Source organism: Petromyzon marinus, chromosome 26 (assembly GCF_048934315.1).
Source record: "Petromyzon marinus isolate PM22_M1 ecotype Great Lakes invasive population chromosome 26, UKy_Petmar_22M1.pri1.0, whole genome shotgun sequence".
Classification (NCBI taxonomy): Eukaryota; Metazoa; Chordata; class Hyperoartia; order Petromyzontiformes; family Petromyzontidae; genus Petromyzon; species Petromyzon marinus.
This window is the reverse complement of record NC_133692.1, coordinates 2,234,690-2,251,456: the sequence shown is the minus strand read 5'-3', so window position 1 is coordinate 2,251,456 and position 16,767 is coordinate 2,234,690. Positions and strand designations below refer to the sequence as shown.

Sequence of the window (16,767 nt, the reverse complement as noted above, 5' to 3'; positions counted from 1 at the left end):
AGAGATAAATGTTGTTTAAAAGTGAAAATGTTTCGAACTAATTTTGGTCCATCGAAGATAACACTGTACCCCCTTAGCCTTACCATTAACGTCTTGGACATCCATTTCAAGGCAGATATATTTGGAACCTATTAAATATTTTCATCCTGAGGTTCAGCGAGTTTCAGACATTCGTGTGATCCACCAAACTTCACTTCCTCCACAGGGCTGGACCACAGGTCACGTGCATAGCCACCACCGCCCGGCTAAATCAGTAAACAAAGTTTACAGGTACCACTTGAAATAACCCCATTTTTTTAATCATACATTTAATCATAATTGTCCATTTAATCACAAAACGTTATAATTACGACACAAATACATTTTTCAAGGTAATTTTACAGATCTTTTCAATAAATATTTAATATATTATTTAAAGCAATCACGTGAGCATAACGTATCAATATTTTCCAATATATTTAGAAAAATAGAGTATCGTCACATTCTTCTTTGGTTCTTTTGGTAAAGTCACGTAGAATGAGAATAAAATAATAAATTAATAAAATAACACAATAAAATTCTCACGACGTTTCGGCCACAACACAAGTGGCCTTACTCATTGGTTTTTTCGGTAAAGTCACGTAAAACAATCACGGCGTTTCAATCACAACGCAAGCGATCTTCATCAGGTGTCAAGAACAAATCACGGAGGTAAATACAACAAAAAGATGAGAGACGAGAATTCAACAAACCTGAAAAAACATTATGTGAAGCACATCCAGTCAGGCCAACAACACAGTTAAACACTTCCTGGCGGACCACGAATTTCAGAAGAGTGTTAAATTTCGTGTTCAACCTTTGGATTGCACACACCAGCATAGATAGAATGAAAAATACGAGGTACACGGTCAGTAGAAATACATATACAAGTCCACCAAGAGGTAAGGAGGGAGGAAAGACGGACAGGGAGGCAGAGAGAGAGGGGGGGGGATGAACAGAAGCTTAAATAGGAAATACGGTTGGAGGGGGGGAGGGGCCAGAGCGAGAGCGGCAGCTCAAACACGCACATCTTACACATACAAAACGGCAGCTCAAAAAAGGACCACCTCACGAAAGCTTTAATACTTTATTATCACAAGTGGCCTTCTTCGGGTGAAAGGAACAGACCTGTCGGGACGACAGAGCTTCAATGAACGTTGTGGATGTGTAAGCTTTGACTTTAACATAGTTATTTCTATGACCAGTCACAAGCTAATCACTCAGCTATTTCAATGCTAAATTCTCCTGTTTGATATGTAAACCCCTTTGTCAAGGTGCCTCACGTCTCTAAACCAGCTTAAAAAGACGCTACGAATCTTAACAACGTTCATCGAAGCTCTGTCGTCCCGACAGGTCTGTTCCTTTCACCTGAAGAAGGCCACTTGTGTTGTGGCCGAAACGTCGTGAGAATTTTATTGTGTTATTTTATTAATTTATTATTTTATTCTCATTCTACGTGACTTTACCGAAAGAACCAAAGAAGATGAATCCTTGCAGTCACGAAAGCTTTAAATCGAAATTTATCGTCACATTGACAAGATAACACTGTGTTTAAGACATACTTCATATGACAGCCTAATACACGAATACAATTACATATTTTCACCATGTCATACAAAATATCGTCACATGACAACCAAGATTCAGGTCTAGGCATATTCAGGCCCCATCACATCTGCTTCGCAATCACGTGCACATTAATCAATGGTAGTGAGAATAATTTAATAAATTATAAAGGGAAGCTTTACCAAGTGAGCGAGATGAGATTGTGACTATCTTTTCTCTGCTTTATATAAAACAAACTATATTGGTTAGTTCGTTAATTGTTGTCTAACTTTCTTCCCCATTTATTTAAAAAACTTTGCCCTTCTGCTATCTGTCACTTATTTGACTGTGTTTCTGTCACTTATTTGACTGTGTTACTGTCACTTATTTGACTGTTTCTGTCACTTATTTGACTGTGTTTCTGTCACTTATTTGACTGTGTTTCTGTCACTTATTTGACTGTGTTTCTGTCACTTATTTGACTGTGTTTCTGTCACTTATTTGACTGTGTTTCTGTCACTTATTTGACTGTGTTTCTGTCACTTATTTGACTGTGTTTCTGCTCTGGTTAGTGTTTTCTTCCCCTTTCAAAGTCTCCTCTCGAGGGGTCCGCACGTTTTTGCAAACGTTACCCCGCTTGGATGCCTCCTCCTTTCGTGGTTTTGCATGATGCCGGTAAGAAAGCGCTGCCCGTCGGCGGGCATGCTGTTTGTACACGTTTAGTGTGGCACAGCGTTTTAGGTGTTTAGGCCCCAAAGGAAAACAAATCCTCGGTTTGTGTATTGAGTGTGACGTCAGCCATGAACGCTAAAAAAAGCACATATGCAAAGCACTCTGAAGCTGGGGAGTAGGGAGAGAGAGAGAGAGAGACAGAACATTCAAGAACATCTAAACTGCTCTCCCATTAAGAAACCAAACAGATCACCCCAAAAAATGTAACGATATGCCAACACAAACACGCGCTGACATGCGGGTACAAAGGGCACGTGCCTTACACCAGCATAGGCCTAGCAAGTAGTGTTAGCATCGATAAATGTGCACACACGGCACACACACACGGCACACACGGGCAGAGAGTGGCGAATGTGTGCTGGGCATGCCGGGCGCAGCAAGCACAGCGACTGCGGTACGGCTGTTCAAACACTGCACAATTGACAAATCGTTAAGGCCACTGACAGGGCCGGCGTAACATCGAGTTGCTCAATGTGTTTTGCAAAATGACGCGTTGTGCAATGTTCAAAACATGCTGGTGGGAGTCTGCTGTGTCCACTTTATTATTTGTGCACACGGACCATAGTGTGACAAACAGTACTTTTACCAGCAACAAACGCTATGACACAACGATTCATATATTACCCAAGGCGACAAGAGAAGTTTTACAGAAAAAAATAATCCTAGTATTCACTATTATTGCAAATAAATACTAAGTTACTTGAAGAATGATAAGAAAACTCCTCTTGCCAAATAAATGTGCTTACCCACGACAGGGTCGCAGACATGAGGCGTTCTGATGTCTTAACTTCTCTGACAATGGTTGCCAACCTTTGCGGACCTGCGGATAGCTTTAAAAAGGATGCACACGGACCATAGTGTGACAAAGAGTACTATTACCAACATTAATAGTACCATATATAGCAGTTGTGTCTGCAACGGGCCACTTCCCAATGCCCTTGGGAAACTGTTGTTAATGCAGTGTCCAAATTAAAAGATGTGCAGGTCCAATCTGGTCAATGTGCTCATTTAAAGGCTATTAAACGCTTGCCAGCCAGTGCAGACTGCTATGTAAAGAAGCGATATCAGTTTGGAATTCTATGGAAATTACTTAACTGTTCACCAATGTATTGCTGAGTGGAGCTGAGCTTGCTCAATGTTGAGCCTAGTCTTTGGTTTGAAGCCATTCATTTTGGCCTATTTTGTTATTATTAAGGAGCATTTAAGGGGGGAACAAAACAATAAGTTTTAAGCACAATTGGCCTTGCATGAACTTACATACGCCTGGTTTCGAGCTCCTGCTCCCTGCCTTTAAGCTGCTTGTGGCTTCAATGTTCTGTTCCCGCAAGGGCAAGAAGGGTGCAATGCCACGGCTTCCACAAAGGGAGGTTTCGTGGTCTTTCCAATTTGCCAGAATGGCCCTTTCTAGCCGTCGATTTGACGCAGCATTTGGCTTCAGGCCCCACATCAGTGTTCTAAAACGTGTAAAGTATAACACAGAGGGGTCTGTGACCTTAATATTAAAATAAACCTTGAATTGCCATGCGTGATGGCGAGCCTGTGTACAAAATGTCAGCTCGTTTAGGCTTCGTAGACCCGAAGACATTAAGCGTAAAATATTTGAAAAAATATAAACAGGGAGAGATTTTTTTACACACTTTTTAAAATAAAAGTGTGTAAAAAAATCATTAAAACACAGTACAACATTTGCAATGCATCACAGGACTGTACGTACCTGGTGCTCTAACTGTCTAAAAGTCGCACGATAAAATCATCCGGCGAATGACAACAGTGCAAAGAACGAGGCTCACGCACATTTTTTCTTGTTTCGGCCATTGCACGCTGCAGCTGTGGGGCCTGACGTCCACCCCACCCACCGCCCTCGCTAGGCAGGTGGGGCGCGCGACGTCCACCCGTCCTGCTCCCTCCTCCACCGCGCCGGTTGGCTCCCGCCGGGCCCCCGCCGACCGAGTGATCGTGCCCCCCGCGCTAGCGCCCTGAGGGACACACTCGTGCTACTAGCTCGTAGCCACACCGAGTTAAACCACACACCCGTGCACATCACAGCTAACGCGGGGGGGGGGGGGGGTACGGACGCGCTCGCACCTGCGGGCGATTATCTCTTAACGCGAGCCTGTGTGCCTCAGGAGTTGCCTCAGGCTCCCTTTTTACACGCTTTTATTTATCACCCTCACTTGTTGTACCGCGCGGCCAATCGTGCGCCTGTGATTACAGCCCATTTATTTATTACCCTTGTTAATCCGGAATGACGCCCGGCTGGCGAATATACACACTGCGAGTGTTTATTCCGTATGGGGGTCGGGGGGGGGGGGGATCATGGCGCTGCGATCCCCTGACCTCATGGTCTGCTCTTCTCGCTTAATAGTCCACTCCAGCCCCTCCTGATGTCGTGAATGACTCATTGCGGCTGGCCCTGTGAACTTTTTTGTGCCGATACAATTTTAGGCCAACTCAGGGGCACCGCAATGTGACTTGTCCCGCGAGGGCCGGCCATTCTCCTGGCACCGGGAAACCGTGGGGTGACTTTCTTCCTAGGATTAAAACCCATCGTGCCAGGCGATCCCCCGCCAGGACACTACGTGTGTGTGTGCTGTGTGTGTGTGTGCTCGGTGTGGGGGCCAGGGGGGAGTCGGGGCGTTTGCAGAGTTGCTTCGAGGCCGTGGCACCACGCAGCTCATTCGCCGCGATAGACCACCACGTTCTTGTCAGTCTCGTGGATTTTCACCTCAAAGAGGGAGCCCTCCGGCAGAAGCTTCCGCAGGTTCTCCCAAACAAACACCGCCACGTTTTCAGTTGTGCTGTCAATTTAAAACACAAAGATACATTTTGATTTAAAGCTTTCGTGACTGCAGGGATTCATGTTCCTGGTTCCCCTCTACGTGACTTTACCGAAAGAACCAAGAATACAAAGATAAATGTTCAAATTGCCATTGGGCACTACCGCAGTGTCACAAGATAGGGTTGCCACCTGTCCTGATTTTTCCCATTTTGAGGAAGCCGTTTTGGGATATATATACACACACGTCTTCCTGGCACAATAAAAGTAACATTTTTGTCAGTTGCCTAATAATCCACCACTCAGGATGACATGTTGACATGTCCCTTTCCCATCTTCCAGTACTGGGAATCTTCTATTGTCTTCGCATGTCCCGGCTTTTTGTACCTCAAGTGCAGTACTTTACAATAAATGCAGAGGGCACACATCTCTCAGCTACAGGACTAAGAAAAAAACCCATGTTTTATTAAACATCTAGTTTTAAAACAAGAGCCACCAAGATAATGTATTCCATAATTGAATGCATGAAACATAACACATACATTTCATCCATTCCTTTTATGTAGACGCATGCATGCATTAAATGGCCTTTAATCCGTTTCTGACATCCATGGTTACTGAAGGGCTAATGTACACACAGCACTTGCGCCATCACGCAAAAAATATTATACCGTGTGCATGCACTTACACTATTACAAGGCTAATGTGAATATTGCATTACCTTGGAACGTCTTTAAAATAAGGCACATCCTTGTCCAGATTTTTGTGGTCCATTGGGTTCATTATAGCTCTCTGCAGACGAGCCAAAAACATTGCAGGTTAGTACACTGAAACCATTATATAGGTGTAGTGGGTTCCACAGAGGCGCACACTCGAACGTGGAGGCAACACGTTTACTGTGAACACAACAGGGTAACTAAATACTCGGACCAGGTCAGTTAGCACACTGCCTGGTCCACGATGCCGTGCGCGAAGACCGAAGATCGAAGACGTAGCCCGGCGGGTTCCATTCCCAGAGACAGCCCCGATCGGGGCTTGGGACTCGGCCTTTATGGGCCGCGGCATGGCCGGGCACCGCCCTTGGCCACGCCCATTTCCAGATCCTTCCCGAAGACTCTGGCCCCACATCACGTGTCCCTCTCACCTCCTTTTGGGCCCCCCTTGCCACCTCGTCAGTTCACATGCCTTCTCGGGTTCACCCAGACTGTCACGTCCTCACCCGACCTCTCTCTCTCTCACTGTCACCAGGACTATGCACCCTCGGGAGCCCTTCCATGCCATACTCACTCTGGCGTTAGAGAGAGGCTTTACACATACAGTTCCACTGTTCTCTCGGTAAATGGCGCTACACTAGAGTGACTCCATACACGTCACTGCACAGAGGTAAAAGGTGTAGCCCTGCAATTACTCGCTCACACCAATGCTGGCAGAAGGGGCACCAACGACAGAGGGTTCGAGAGAGTACCCCTAGAAGGTATTTTTGGCCTACTCTTCCACGCTGGCAAGACATCTTGGAAGAGGTGAGAGTACTCACATTTTACCACACCACAAGAGGCAGAGTGTGCAGGGGGGTTTAATAGACATGCTCCAACCAGCGACCTATGGAGGGCAACTCCAGCGTGGTAACTAAGACACCACAAGCTACTGTGAGGGATGGCGACGGCATAGAGAGGCCTTCATCCAGCAGTGGAAAGAATCATGACTGCTGATGATTTAAAAGAAAAGTGTAAAATATTACCGGACTACAGTATACTCACTTGCATAGCCTCTTTTAAGTCAACAATGTTCATGACCATTCCAGTGGCATGGTCAATCTAAACAAAGGAGAAGCTTAACATGAGAATGCACTTGCCAATAATGTATGTCAATGATAATAAAAAGATACATGTGTATTCTTAGTTTTTTCGGTAAAGTCACGTTGAAGGGAAACAACAAAATAATAAAATATATATAAAACAATAAAAAAAATTCTCACGACGTTTCGACCATAACTCAAACGGTCGTCTTCAGGTGTGTTGGTTTGCATAAATTTATTTTTAAACGGCGCATTTATTTATTTATAAAAACGTTAGCGCCGAAATAAACTGCCAAATCGTTGCGCGTGGCGCTAACGTTTTTATAAATAAATAAATGCGCCGTTTACAAATAAATTTATGCAAACCAACACACCTGAAGACGACCGTTTGAGTTATGGTCGAAACGTCGTGAGAATTTTTTATTGTTTTATATATTTTTTATTATTTTGTTGTTTCCCTTCAACGTGACTTTACCGAAAAAACTAAGAATATGAATTACTGCAGTCACGAAAGCTTTAAATCAAAAGATACATGTGGTTGCTTTTAAATCATTCACAGTGTTGTACATTGCCATGTGTTCTGACAGGCCTTAATGCGAGCTGGGAACTCTATCCAATCAACTCTCGAACCTGAAAAATCTATGTTTGATTCACACAGAGACTTGAATCATCATTATCCTCCTCTATAACGACCAGAGACTCTCCATACTTCACGAGTCTGGAGTTCTCCCCTTTCCTCCTCACCATCATTGATGACGATCATTTACAAATGTATTTCTTTCAATTACTTCTCCGAGTTCAACGGGAAAGACCTGAGTCTGGACTTAAGCAGGGCTAGGGGCCTCACACTGGAAAAGGGAGATCCAGACTACAGGGGCCAGCAGTTCAGTCATTAAACCCGCCACGACTCGACACAGCCAATTAGTAAGGGTTGTCACGCCATCAAAATGTGCCAATTCGTTACAAGTACAGCACACCGGTTTGTTGGAGAGTAAACCCACAACATTTACAATTCAAATACGACGTTTGGCCAGTGATCAAAAATTTGCTTCATCAGGCGATAGCCACAAATCTGGCTTTCGCCAGATTTAATGATCAGATGGAGTCTATGCATCGTATGTAACACTTTTCAAATTAAGGTATCCTGCAATTTATCGCTTACTCATACATCCACCACGCGTCACGCGTATGGTTCGATCAGCTGCAGGCTGCACTGTCATTGGGAGAAAGATATGTGACCATATTTCACCATGCAGGTTGCTGCGGCTTAGTAAAAATACCCGACCCGCACTCAGGTGCCCACCAACCACTGTGGGGTCCGCCAAGCACGCAGTTCATGGAGCTGTAAAGCAGCCCGGCTATTAATGTGATGGATAGAGCAGTGGCATCGTGGTTAGCGCACTGTTCCGTGAACCCGGCATTCTGATATCAATTCCCGGTCACGGCTGACATCAGTGGCGAGTGACAATCTGAACCGTCCTGGGCATCCCCACATCACCAACCCATATTGAGTAGCTTGGTGAAGTATGGTCAAACACACAAATAATCCCCCTCACGTGGCATCAATCCAGCAGAAATTTGACAAGAGGTCTGTAAATGATTATATTGTTGTTATCACTTACCTTTCCACGCACAGTGACTTCAACTGAAAAAAAAACAATGCTCATTAAATTTTGATTTAAAGCTTTCGCGACTGCAGGGATTCATATTCTTGGTTCTTTCGGTAAAGTCACGTAGAAGAGAAACAATAAAATAATAAAAATATTGTTTTATATTTTTATTATTTTATTGTTTCCCTTGTGACTTTACCGAAATAATATTGTTTCCCTACGTGACTTTACCGAAAGAACCAATAATATAATGCTCATTAACTGAAAAATAATTTTGAGCAGAGGGATTTATACCGTATTTTAACTACTTGTTACATTTTTGGTCCATCACTCTGGCAAAAAACGATAATCTGCATAAACGTGGTCTTCATTCTGATATTAAGAATTCACTGGAGTTGTGCACTTTTAAATCAAGATTTAAAACTAATTTCTTTAGAACTGATTTTTGTGTTAAGTTCGTTGTCCTTCCTCCGCACATCCAATTAGCACGGTTGGCTACGTATGGTGCGAAAGAAGTTCCAAATTCACAATGCAATATTCTAAATTTCATTGCGTTGGAAAAACAATCAAGCTGCTCGTATCCACAGCAGTGTGGGGGGTGAACATGGGGAACCGTATTATAACACGGGGTTATACCGCAAATTCACTCCCACTTTTTTGCGGTAAAAAAATCGTGGAAAGTCACAGATGAAAACAATATTAAAAGGGCCTTGGCTAATTGTAGTTTTTTTTTGCGTGTGATTCTACAACAGCAGAGAATTAGGCCACACAAGTTGACAATTTGTGCTTTGCGCTAGGTGAAAAAACAAAAGCAGCTTTACATCTACATCATGGGACGTCCTTTGCCAGTACCAAACTATGAGAATAGGTTTTCCCCTTTTTTATGGCAACAAAACAGCTGTGTTAAGATGTTAAAACACCAAACTTAAACCTTTTACAAGGAATCATGTCTGCATTAACCACAATGCTTGTGGTCAGAATGCAAAAAAAACACACTGATAATATATGCTTTGTCTTTGAAACTGACAGGATTCCTTGTAAAATGTTTCAGTTTGGTGTTTTAACATTTTAACACCTAAATTTGTATTTAAAGCTTTCGGAACTGCAGTAATTCATATTCTTAGCTCTTTCGATAAAATCACGTTGAAGGGAAACAATAAAATAATAAAATATATATTTGAACACCTGTTTTGGTGCCAGAAAAAAGGGGAGAAACCTATTATCAGCTTTACATCTCGTTTGTAAGCTCAGTGTGATATGCCATCAGACAGGCTGTGTATTTCAATGCCTTTTCGTGGCAGGGTTGTTTGGAACCTGTACAATAGTATATCACTGTGAGTTATGTGAACGTGCTCGTGGAAGTTTTAATGGTAGTAAATAATGCCGGCGGTTCCAGCTCAAGACACGGTGCATGATGTAAAGGTCTCGGGTGTTAATGCCCCCCCACACAAATTAGAATCTTCATAAACCAGAATGATTTTGCATATATAATAACCACGATAATAGTCAAATCTCAATCATCTGGGATAACGGGGGGGGGGAGGCTTGAACCAGATGAAAACGTGAATAGCAAGTGTAAGGAAAGTGAGATGTGTAGCATGGATGTGTCATCTGTTTAGAATGTGTCGTCTGTTTCGATTGCTTTTTCGAGAAATCGGTTGATGCAGTGCACCGAGTGATGGGCCCGCGACAAGTAGGGACAAGCTATAATCTAAACAGAGCGCGTAGACATTTTTTTTATTTCAAGCACGGTTAATCTGCAAACTGGATCATCTGCCCTTGGATGATTGAGTTAATATTGTAATCATGATATGAAATATACGTAAAATTTACGTGTTAACATGTTGACTGATAAGGCACTGTAAAGCCACACCTAGACCACGAGGGCATTATTTTGATGCAATTAATAACAGATTCTATACGGTGCAATTGATATTTTGTTAGGTTCTTATGAAAACTAATATTAAGTGGGTCATAAACAAGAAAAAAAATTACTCTGCCACGATGTTGCAGAGTACATCGTGTAATTTAGTGTAATTCCCAGAAATATCTCAGCAAATATGTGCATTGCAAATTAATCCAAACCTCCAACGGTACCTTTATAGTTGTGGCCATGGCCATTCTGGTTGTTGCACTTTCCGAATATTTTGAGGTTTTCATCATCCGAGAGCAGTGGGCTGCATTGAGATTGAACAGACAAGCAGAGGTTTGCAGTGTAAAAAACAAAATATACGTTCTCTGTGGATATATATGACAGCTGTCGCTCAGCAAGGGCATACAAAATAAAGCACGCTATTCATAGCATAGCCGATGCAACGGCTGACACACATGGCTCATCCATCAGAGGTTTTTGGGTTAGATAGCGTAAGTATGAATGCGTCCATAAACCCGCCACCACCCGACACAGCCAATTAAAAAGGTTTGTCACGTAAACAAAACGTGCCAATTTGTTACCAGTACAGCACACCGGTGTGTTGGGAGAGTAAACCCACAACTTTTACAATTCGAGTATCGTGATGTTTCGCCAGTAAATACAACTAGCGTCATCAGGTGACAGCCAGAGTTTTCGCACCCGGCTTTCAATCCAGGGCTCAATCGCTTTGATCTCCCGGAGTTGCAGTTGAAACCATTGACAAATTTCTTCCAATGCCCCGGCCTCTGCCACGCGTGAAAAGGGGCGACAGCAGACGCTGCCCGGCGGAGAGCTGCGTTTGGCGGTTCAAAATCCAGCGGCCGCCCTGATTAATACTGCGTTGCATGTAACAACCATAAATATATATGCCCCGTCTGCTTCACAGTGGATGTTAAAGATCCCACGTTGTTTTTCTTTGCTAAGAGTAGGCCATTGTATGCCGACGTGATGGTCCAAATTTGGCAAAATTGGAAAAATACCCTCAAATTGCTCAATTAGGACTATAGAAAGTATCTCCCTTCCCTCACCCCTCTAATAGGCAGAGCACAAAGCATGGCAATTTTTGGCTGCCTGCCAGCTTCCTGTTGTTTACTGCCACTAATGAGCTGGATGGACTGAATAGCCCCATCTCGTTTGTAACCTTTTTCATGATGTTCTGATGACGTGTCTGCCGAGCTGTCTAAGTGGGTACACCAGGTTGTGGGTTCTCTCACCTCTTGCCAGATGTCCGGCCAGCGTAGAATAGTAGAGCCAAAATAACGCCTCCAGTGGAGGCCCTTCCACCAACAGTGGCATGAGAAAGCAAATGGCAGGGGCTGCGCCTTTACCTCTTACCTACTCATAGCTAAGCCTAAACATCTATTTCCATTCCCACACAGTCACAATTTATAGTAAATCGTTCAATTTGGGCAAGTTCACCAGTAATTAATTGGCTTATTTATCCATGGACTTCCATTTCCTGTTCTCAATGGGCCTTTTTTGTTAACGGTAGTTTTCGTCCAAAAACTTGGCGAAAAATCCTTTGCCATTCATCCCCTAGCGAGATGCAGCACGCAGACAGTTCAAGAGGCTGTGTTCTTTCTGCCCTTTGCAGAATACGGGGCTTTTGCATAATTCCACTGATAGGTGGAAATTTCCAACTGATTGACATGACCGTGTCACAGCTGCTGGGGGGGGGTGGGGGACTGCCAAGGCCAATCGGGGCTGTGCGTCCTGACGTCAGAACACTCACCCTGCTAATCAATCAGGCTCCGTTCAATTCTAGATTTAAAGCTTTCGTGACTGCTAGGATACATACTCTTTGGTTCTATTGGGTAAAGTCGCGCTGTCCTCCTGACAGTCTCGTCCCTTCACCTGAAGGCCGCTTGTGTTGTGGTCGAAACGTCGTGATTTTTTGTTAATTTATTTGTTATTTTATTTTCACCTATGTGACTTTACCCAATAGAACCAAAGAGTAAGGTTCCGTTCAACTCACACACGTGAATATGTGTGTGTTTGTGCATGCTTCTTCTACGTTGAACTGTAGCAGAACTTTTTTTTTATTTCTGACCCGATCCTGCTGGGCATCTTAGGGTTTCTCCAGGATAAATAAAGATTATGATTCCGATTGAGCAAGACAACTGCTGAGAGCGGAAATGTCTGGCGTCATGCTGAACAACACTTCGTACAAACCCCGAAAACGCACATCGGACAGAGCTGTACAGCACAACCGTGAAAGCAAAAAGCAGTGGCAGCAGTCGACTAAATTCAGAGTGCTCCTTCTGTCGTCCCCATTCTCAAAACGAGGCAAGCCAACTCGGAAATTAGCTAACAAGCCCCCCCCCCGGAGGTCATATTTTACGTGATGGAGGGAACGTAATGACATAAGTGGACACCACGTTGATTTTTCTCAATGCAGCCTGACTTGTAGAATGAAGATGACCACATATGGTAATCAGACTTTTTTTCCCATTTCAGTCCAACTTTAGTTACTTTTCCTGTCTACCGTTCCATCAAGTAAGCTGCATTACTTTTTCCATAAACAAAATAAAAGTAATCCATATAAAGAATGGAACACCTCTGTCTCATGGCAATGGCACACCGTACTATACCTCACCAACGGGGGCGGTGGTGGCTATGCAGTGGCCTGTTGGTGGATACCACACGTTGCTGAGCTCTGTTGGCGTCAAGGTGCCATACAGAAAAACGTGAACTCGTCTCCATTTTTCCTTCCGTATGAATGTTTGCTGATAATGCCTTAATATATTGAGGACTGCAGCGCTTGGGTAGCCGTTGGTAGCCGGCTACTAGGGGGTTCCTTACACCTCCGAGTCGTTCCGTCTCTTCGAGAAGGAGCGAATATTGTGCGGCGCATTGCAAGCTGAAGTCATGTCATAAAAAGGCAATGTACAGACATCGCCCTGTAACTGCTCGCTCATGCCACTGTCGCCTGAAGGGCCTCCGCTAGAGGGAGCTCTAGAGAGCCTCTCTATTGGGTATGTTAACATATTCCAAGCTGGCTAGATGTCGTGGACGAGGTACCCACGCTTTTACACGCCACACGTGGCCTGCCGATCGACTGCGGTGTCTACCAATGCATAACGCACCGGGCATTTAAACCAGAGACCTCTGGATTGAATGTCCAGTCTGCTCACCAAGACCCCACGGCAATACCGTATATTAAATGTGACATTTTGAAATGAACATCATGATTAGCGAAGGTCTATCCACTGCTTTACCAAGGTCACCCCACGCCTTTACAGGGTTTGGCAATGTACTGCGGCACTGCGTACGGAAGAGGTTAAACTGTTTACATTTAAGAAAAAAAATACTTAATTGTGAGCTATCGCGGAGCGATGGCAGAGGCAGAGAGGGTTGAATGAGGAGAGTGGCAGAAGGGAGATCGAGGGCAGGCCTATTAAGGGGTGGAATCGGGGGGGGGGGGGGTGTGGAGGGGAGGGATTAATTAGAGTAGGGTGGGGCGGGCAAAATGAGGCGAGGAGTGGGTGGGGGGGCAGTGGGATTATTTAGGGGAGTGGGGAGGAATTGAACGAGCGGGGGAGATGCAAGTGAGGTCGAGAAAGGAGATTACGTACAGCGTGATCATAAATGTATTGCGGCGCCGCTGCTGAATTTCAATGTTGCTTCAGTTGAAAAAAACATCCCAATCGGACCGTTGAGTCAACGTGGCCAGTGGTGAACGTGAATTCGTGGGGCTGTATGAGGCCGCAGTTTTATATCCGTAAGGAGCTTTAAAGGGGTTTGTGGGAATGGGTTTTCGTTTTCGTGGGCCCCATTTGTCTTTCTCTGGCCAGGTTTAAATCTCCGTCTCTTTCCAAATATCTACGACTCCTTACCCAACCGGCATTATTGGGCCATTGTTGGATGCATTATGGTTGTATTTTGGGCCAATATAAATCGTATAATTTGCTTGAAGTTGGCACGACACTGGCATTTGGTCAGAGAACACATGGCTACCGATGTTTATCCAATGTTCAGCAGCTCATTAGTCCAGGGTTGTCACTATTATGCCATCTATATTTTAGCTTTGAATGACATTGCAATTGGTTACAAAGTGAAGCTACATTGTGTAATCTATGTGCTAGGGGCATGTCGAAATCATCACCTGGTACTGTATATACTTTACCCATTTTAAGGCAATGTTTCTGTTTTTGTACTTTTAATAATGAATTGGGTTTGCTGTTTTGAGATATTAACACGGCACAATAAATATTGCGCAACTCTCTCAAACTTGGATTAAATCCTGAGCTGTCATTCTCAACCTGTGGGCCGTTAAGGCTGTGGGAAGTGGGCCACGGAGCAGCCGCAGACGATCTCGAGTGGGGTTTAATGCTATTGGTGCATGGTTGTCTGCGAAAACAAGTTGAGGATTGACTGATGCACCAGTCCAAAAAGGATGGGGATTACTGATCCAGACACGAACCAAATAATAGAAGGGCACAGGGGCTCCCACTGACTCTTACGTGGCCTGCACAAATCTAACCCCATTGGCTACACCAGGACCGCGACTACACTCCCCGTGCCGCACTGTGGGGTCAAGACACAGTCCTGTTCCTCCAGAAATGCCGGTGCAAGCTTTCAGGTCACGAAGAGCTTCCACCGCGAAGAGATGTACAACTCCAACTCTGGGAATCAACTGAAAGACACCACACACGCGCAGCGGTGGTGTCATTTACTGCACCGTTTAACTCGCTCGGGGATTTGTTTTGTGTTTACCTTCGGAAATATAGTTTGGGTTGATTTCACCCTCGTCCTGTGCGGTTGTAAATCTCTTCTCGCGGGGGAGGGCTGTCACAAAAGCTGACACGGGTAAACGTCACGTGATGAATTGTCCCCGATAGCTTGGCCGGTCCCCCGTGGGCGCGTGGCTCGTTTCGAGCAGCAGCCTCCTTGGTGACGCCGATTGGGCAGTGGCAGAAAATCACAAAAGCACAAGCGGCACGATTGCCCCGCGTGACTCGATTAGCCGTGTCGGTCGGTTCAAGGGTTAAAGTTCAAGGCTGACATTTAACCCACGTCCATCCAACCCCCCCCCCAAAAATAAACGAATAACGAAAACCAAACTCGGCAAGTTCCGTCAATAACACTGCCACTCGTCCTGAAACCCAAGAGCCCACCCGCACACGTGACACGCTCCCTGCCCTCGACGCAGCGTGCAGCTCACACGCCACTGAAAGGGTGCAGCAGCAGCAGCAGAACACGTGCTTACTGTGCGCGCGCACGCAACAGGCGAACCCACGTGCGACGCAGCCATATTCCCCCACCACCACCACGCCAACACCACCGCGCAGCCGCCGCTTACCTGTGCAGCCTGTGCGAAGCGCTAAAGCTCTCTAGCCTGGTCACACGCGCGATCCTGCCTCTCGGTTCACTCGTAGCTGCCTGCATGGCGGAGGCGTGTTTCCCACCGAGGAGGAGGATTGAGGCTCGCGTGGTTTTCCACGTCGGAGGCTGTGGGTTCGGAGTCGTGGCCGGGCGGTGGTGGTGGCGGCGGTGGTGGAACAGGCGAGCGACAGCGTCCCCACGCGCATGCGCCTGCATGGCTGCGAGAGCGTCGACGCTCGGGGTCAAAAGTCTCCCTCGGCTTCGCCGCTCGCTCGGCCGCCGCCGCCGCCGCCGATAGAGGCAGCAGAGCGAGGAGCAGCCGCAGCAAGTGGAGCGTGTGGGGTGGTAGGGGTTGGGGCCGCTGCGTGTGTGGAGGAGGGGGGGAGGCGGTGTAGTGGAGCGGCTAATCGCGCTGCGCTACGAAATCCGGCGGCCACGAGTTAGTTACCCTTGCCCGCTTCATCACGGCCCACCAAACAAACATTCAGCTGCGATTCTTCTCAATCGGTCCTGGGTTTCCCCTAGGTCGACTCGGCCTCAAATTAGTACACTTTTGGGGGGGGGGGTGTAAACATGGTCAGTGGGGAGAGACAAAGGCGGCCGGGCGTGGTGCTTGGCCTCCCACCCGCTCGTGTGCCGTGCCGGCCTTCACAGCCGCTACTCGCTAACAGCACTTGCCCCAACAGTCTGTTAAGGCGACACAATCTAAATTACTCTGTGCTGTGCCGATGAGTGGCATTGCTCTCGTCACTGCTGAAGCCGTCTCTAGAGGCGGTCGTGCAGTATTTTGCACGTGCTTAACTCTGTCGTTGCATCCTCAAATCCTGTAACTCAATTTAAACCCACTTCCCAATGTGGTGTCGACTGAAAACTTGGTATACTTACGTCATACTGATGACAATACTATTTTCTATCATACTTTTTTTTAAAACAATCTTTTGTATATGTTATGTTTCAGCTTGGGTCTAATTGTCCACGGTAAACTCACGTTGGCTGTAAATGACCACGGTCCCCTTACGTTGTGGCAAGCTTCGGGGCCACTTCCTGGAGTCGC

General features: G+C 45.6%; 1 protein-coding gene across 3 annotated transcripts; it reads right to left on the bottom strand.

Moving 5' to 3' along the window:
• Nucleotides 1-277: 277 nt before the first annotated feature.
• On the bottom strand, nucleotides 278-16,036 carry PTS (6-pyruvoyltetrahydropterin synthase). Of its 3 annotated transcripts, XM_076069847.1 has the most exons (7): nucleotides 15,691-16,019; nucleotides 10,574-10,653; nucleotides 8,489-8,511; nucleotides 6,829-6,885; nucleotides 5,793-5,863; nucleotides 5,021-5,093; nucleotides 278-4,271 (listed from the first exon to the last, which is right to left on the bottom strand). In XM_076069847.1, the coding sequence occupies exons 1-7, from the start codon at nucleotides 15,927-15,929 to the stop codon at nucleotides 4,026-4,028; spliced, it is 789 nt and encodes a 262-aa protein (XP_075925962.1). In that variant the 5' UTR covers nucleotides 15,930-16,019; the 3' UTR covers nucleotides 278-4,025. The 3 variants fall into 3 exon arrangements, with proteins under 3 accessions (XP_075925962.1, XP_075925963.1, XP_032816923.2); XM_076069848.1 differs by lacking the exon at nucleotides 6,829-6,885 and having other exon boundaries at nucleotides 15,691-16,036; XM_032961032.2 differs by lacking the exon at nucleotides 278-4,271 and having other exon boundaries at nucleotides 4,364-5,093; nucleotides 15,691-16,007.
• Between the last annotated feature and the right edge of the window lie 731 nt (nucleotides 16,037-16,767).

Excerpts from the sequence above, each read along its gene's own strand:
- PTS (XM_076069847.1), bottom strand. The coding sequence starts at position 15,929 with ATGCAGGCGCATGCGCGTGGGGACGCTGTCGCTCGCCTGTTCCACCAC. Across the intron at positions 5,094-5,792 it reads TATTTTAAAGACGTTCCAAG|CACAACTGAAAACGTGGCGG; the intron begins GTAATGCAATAT and ends TTAAATTGACAG. Across the intron at positions 4,272-5,020 it reads CGGAGGGCTCCCTCTTTGAG|GGCGCTAGCGCGGGGGGCAC; the intron begins GTGAAAATCCAC and ends TGTGTCCCTCAG.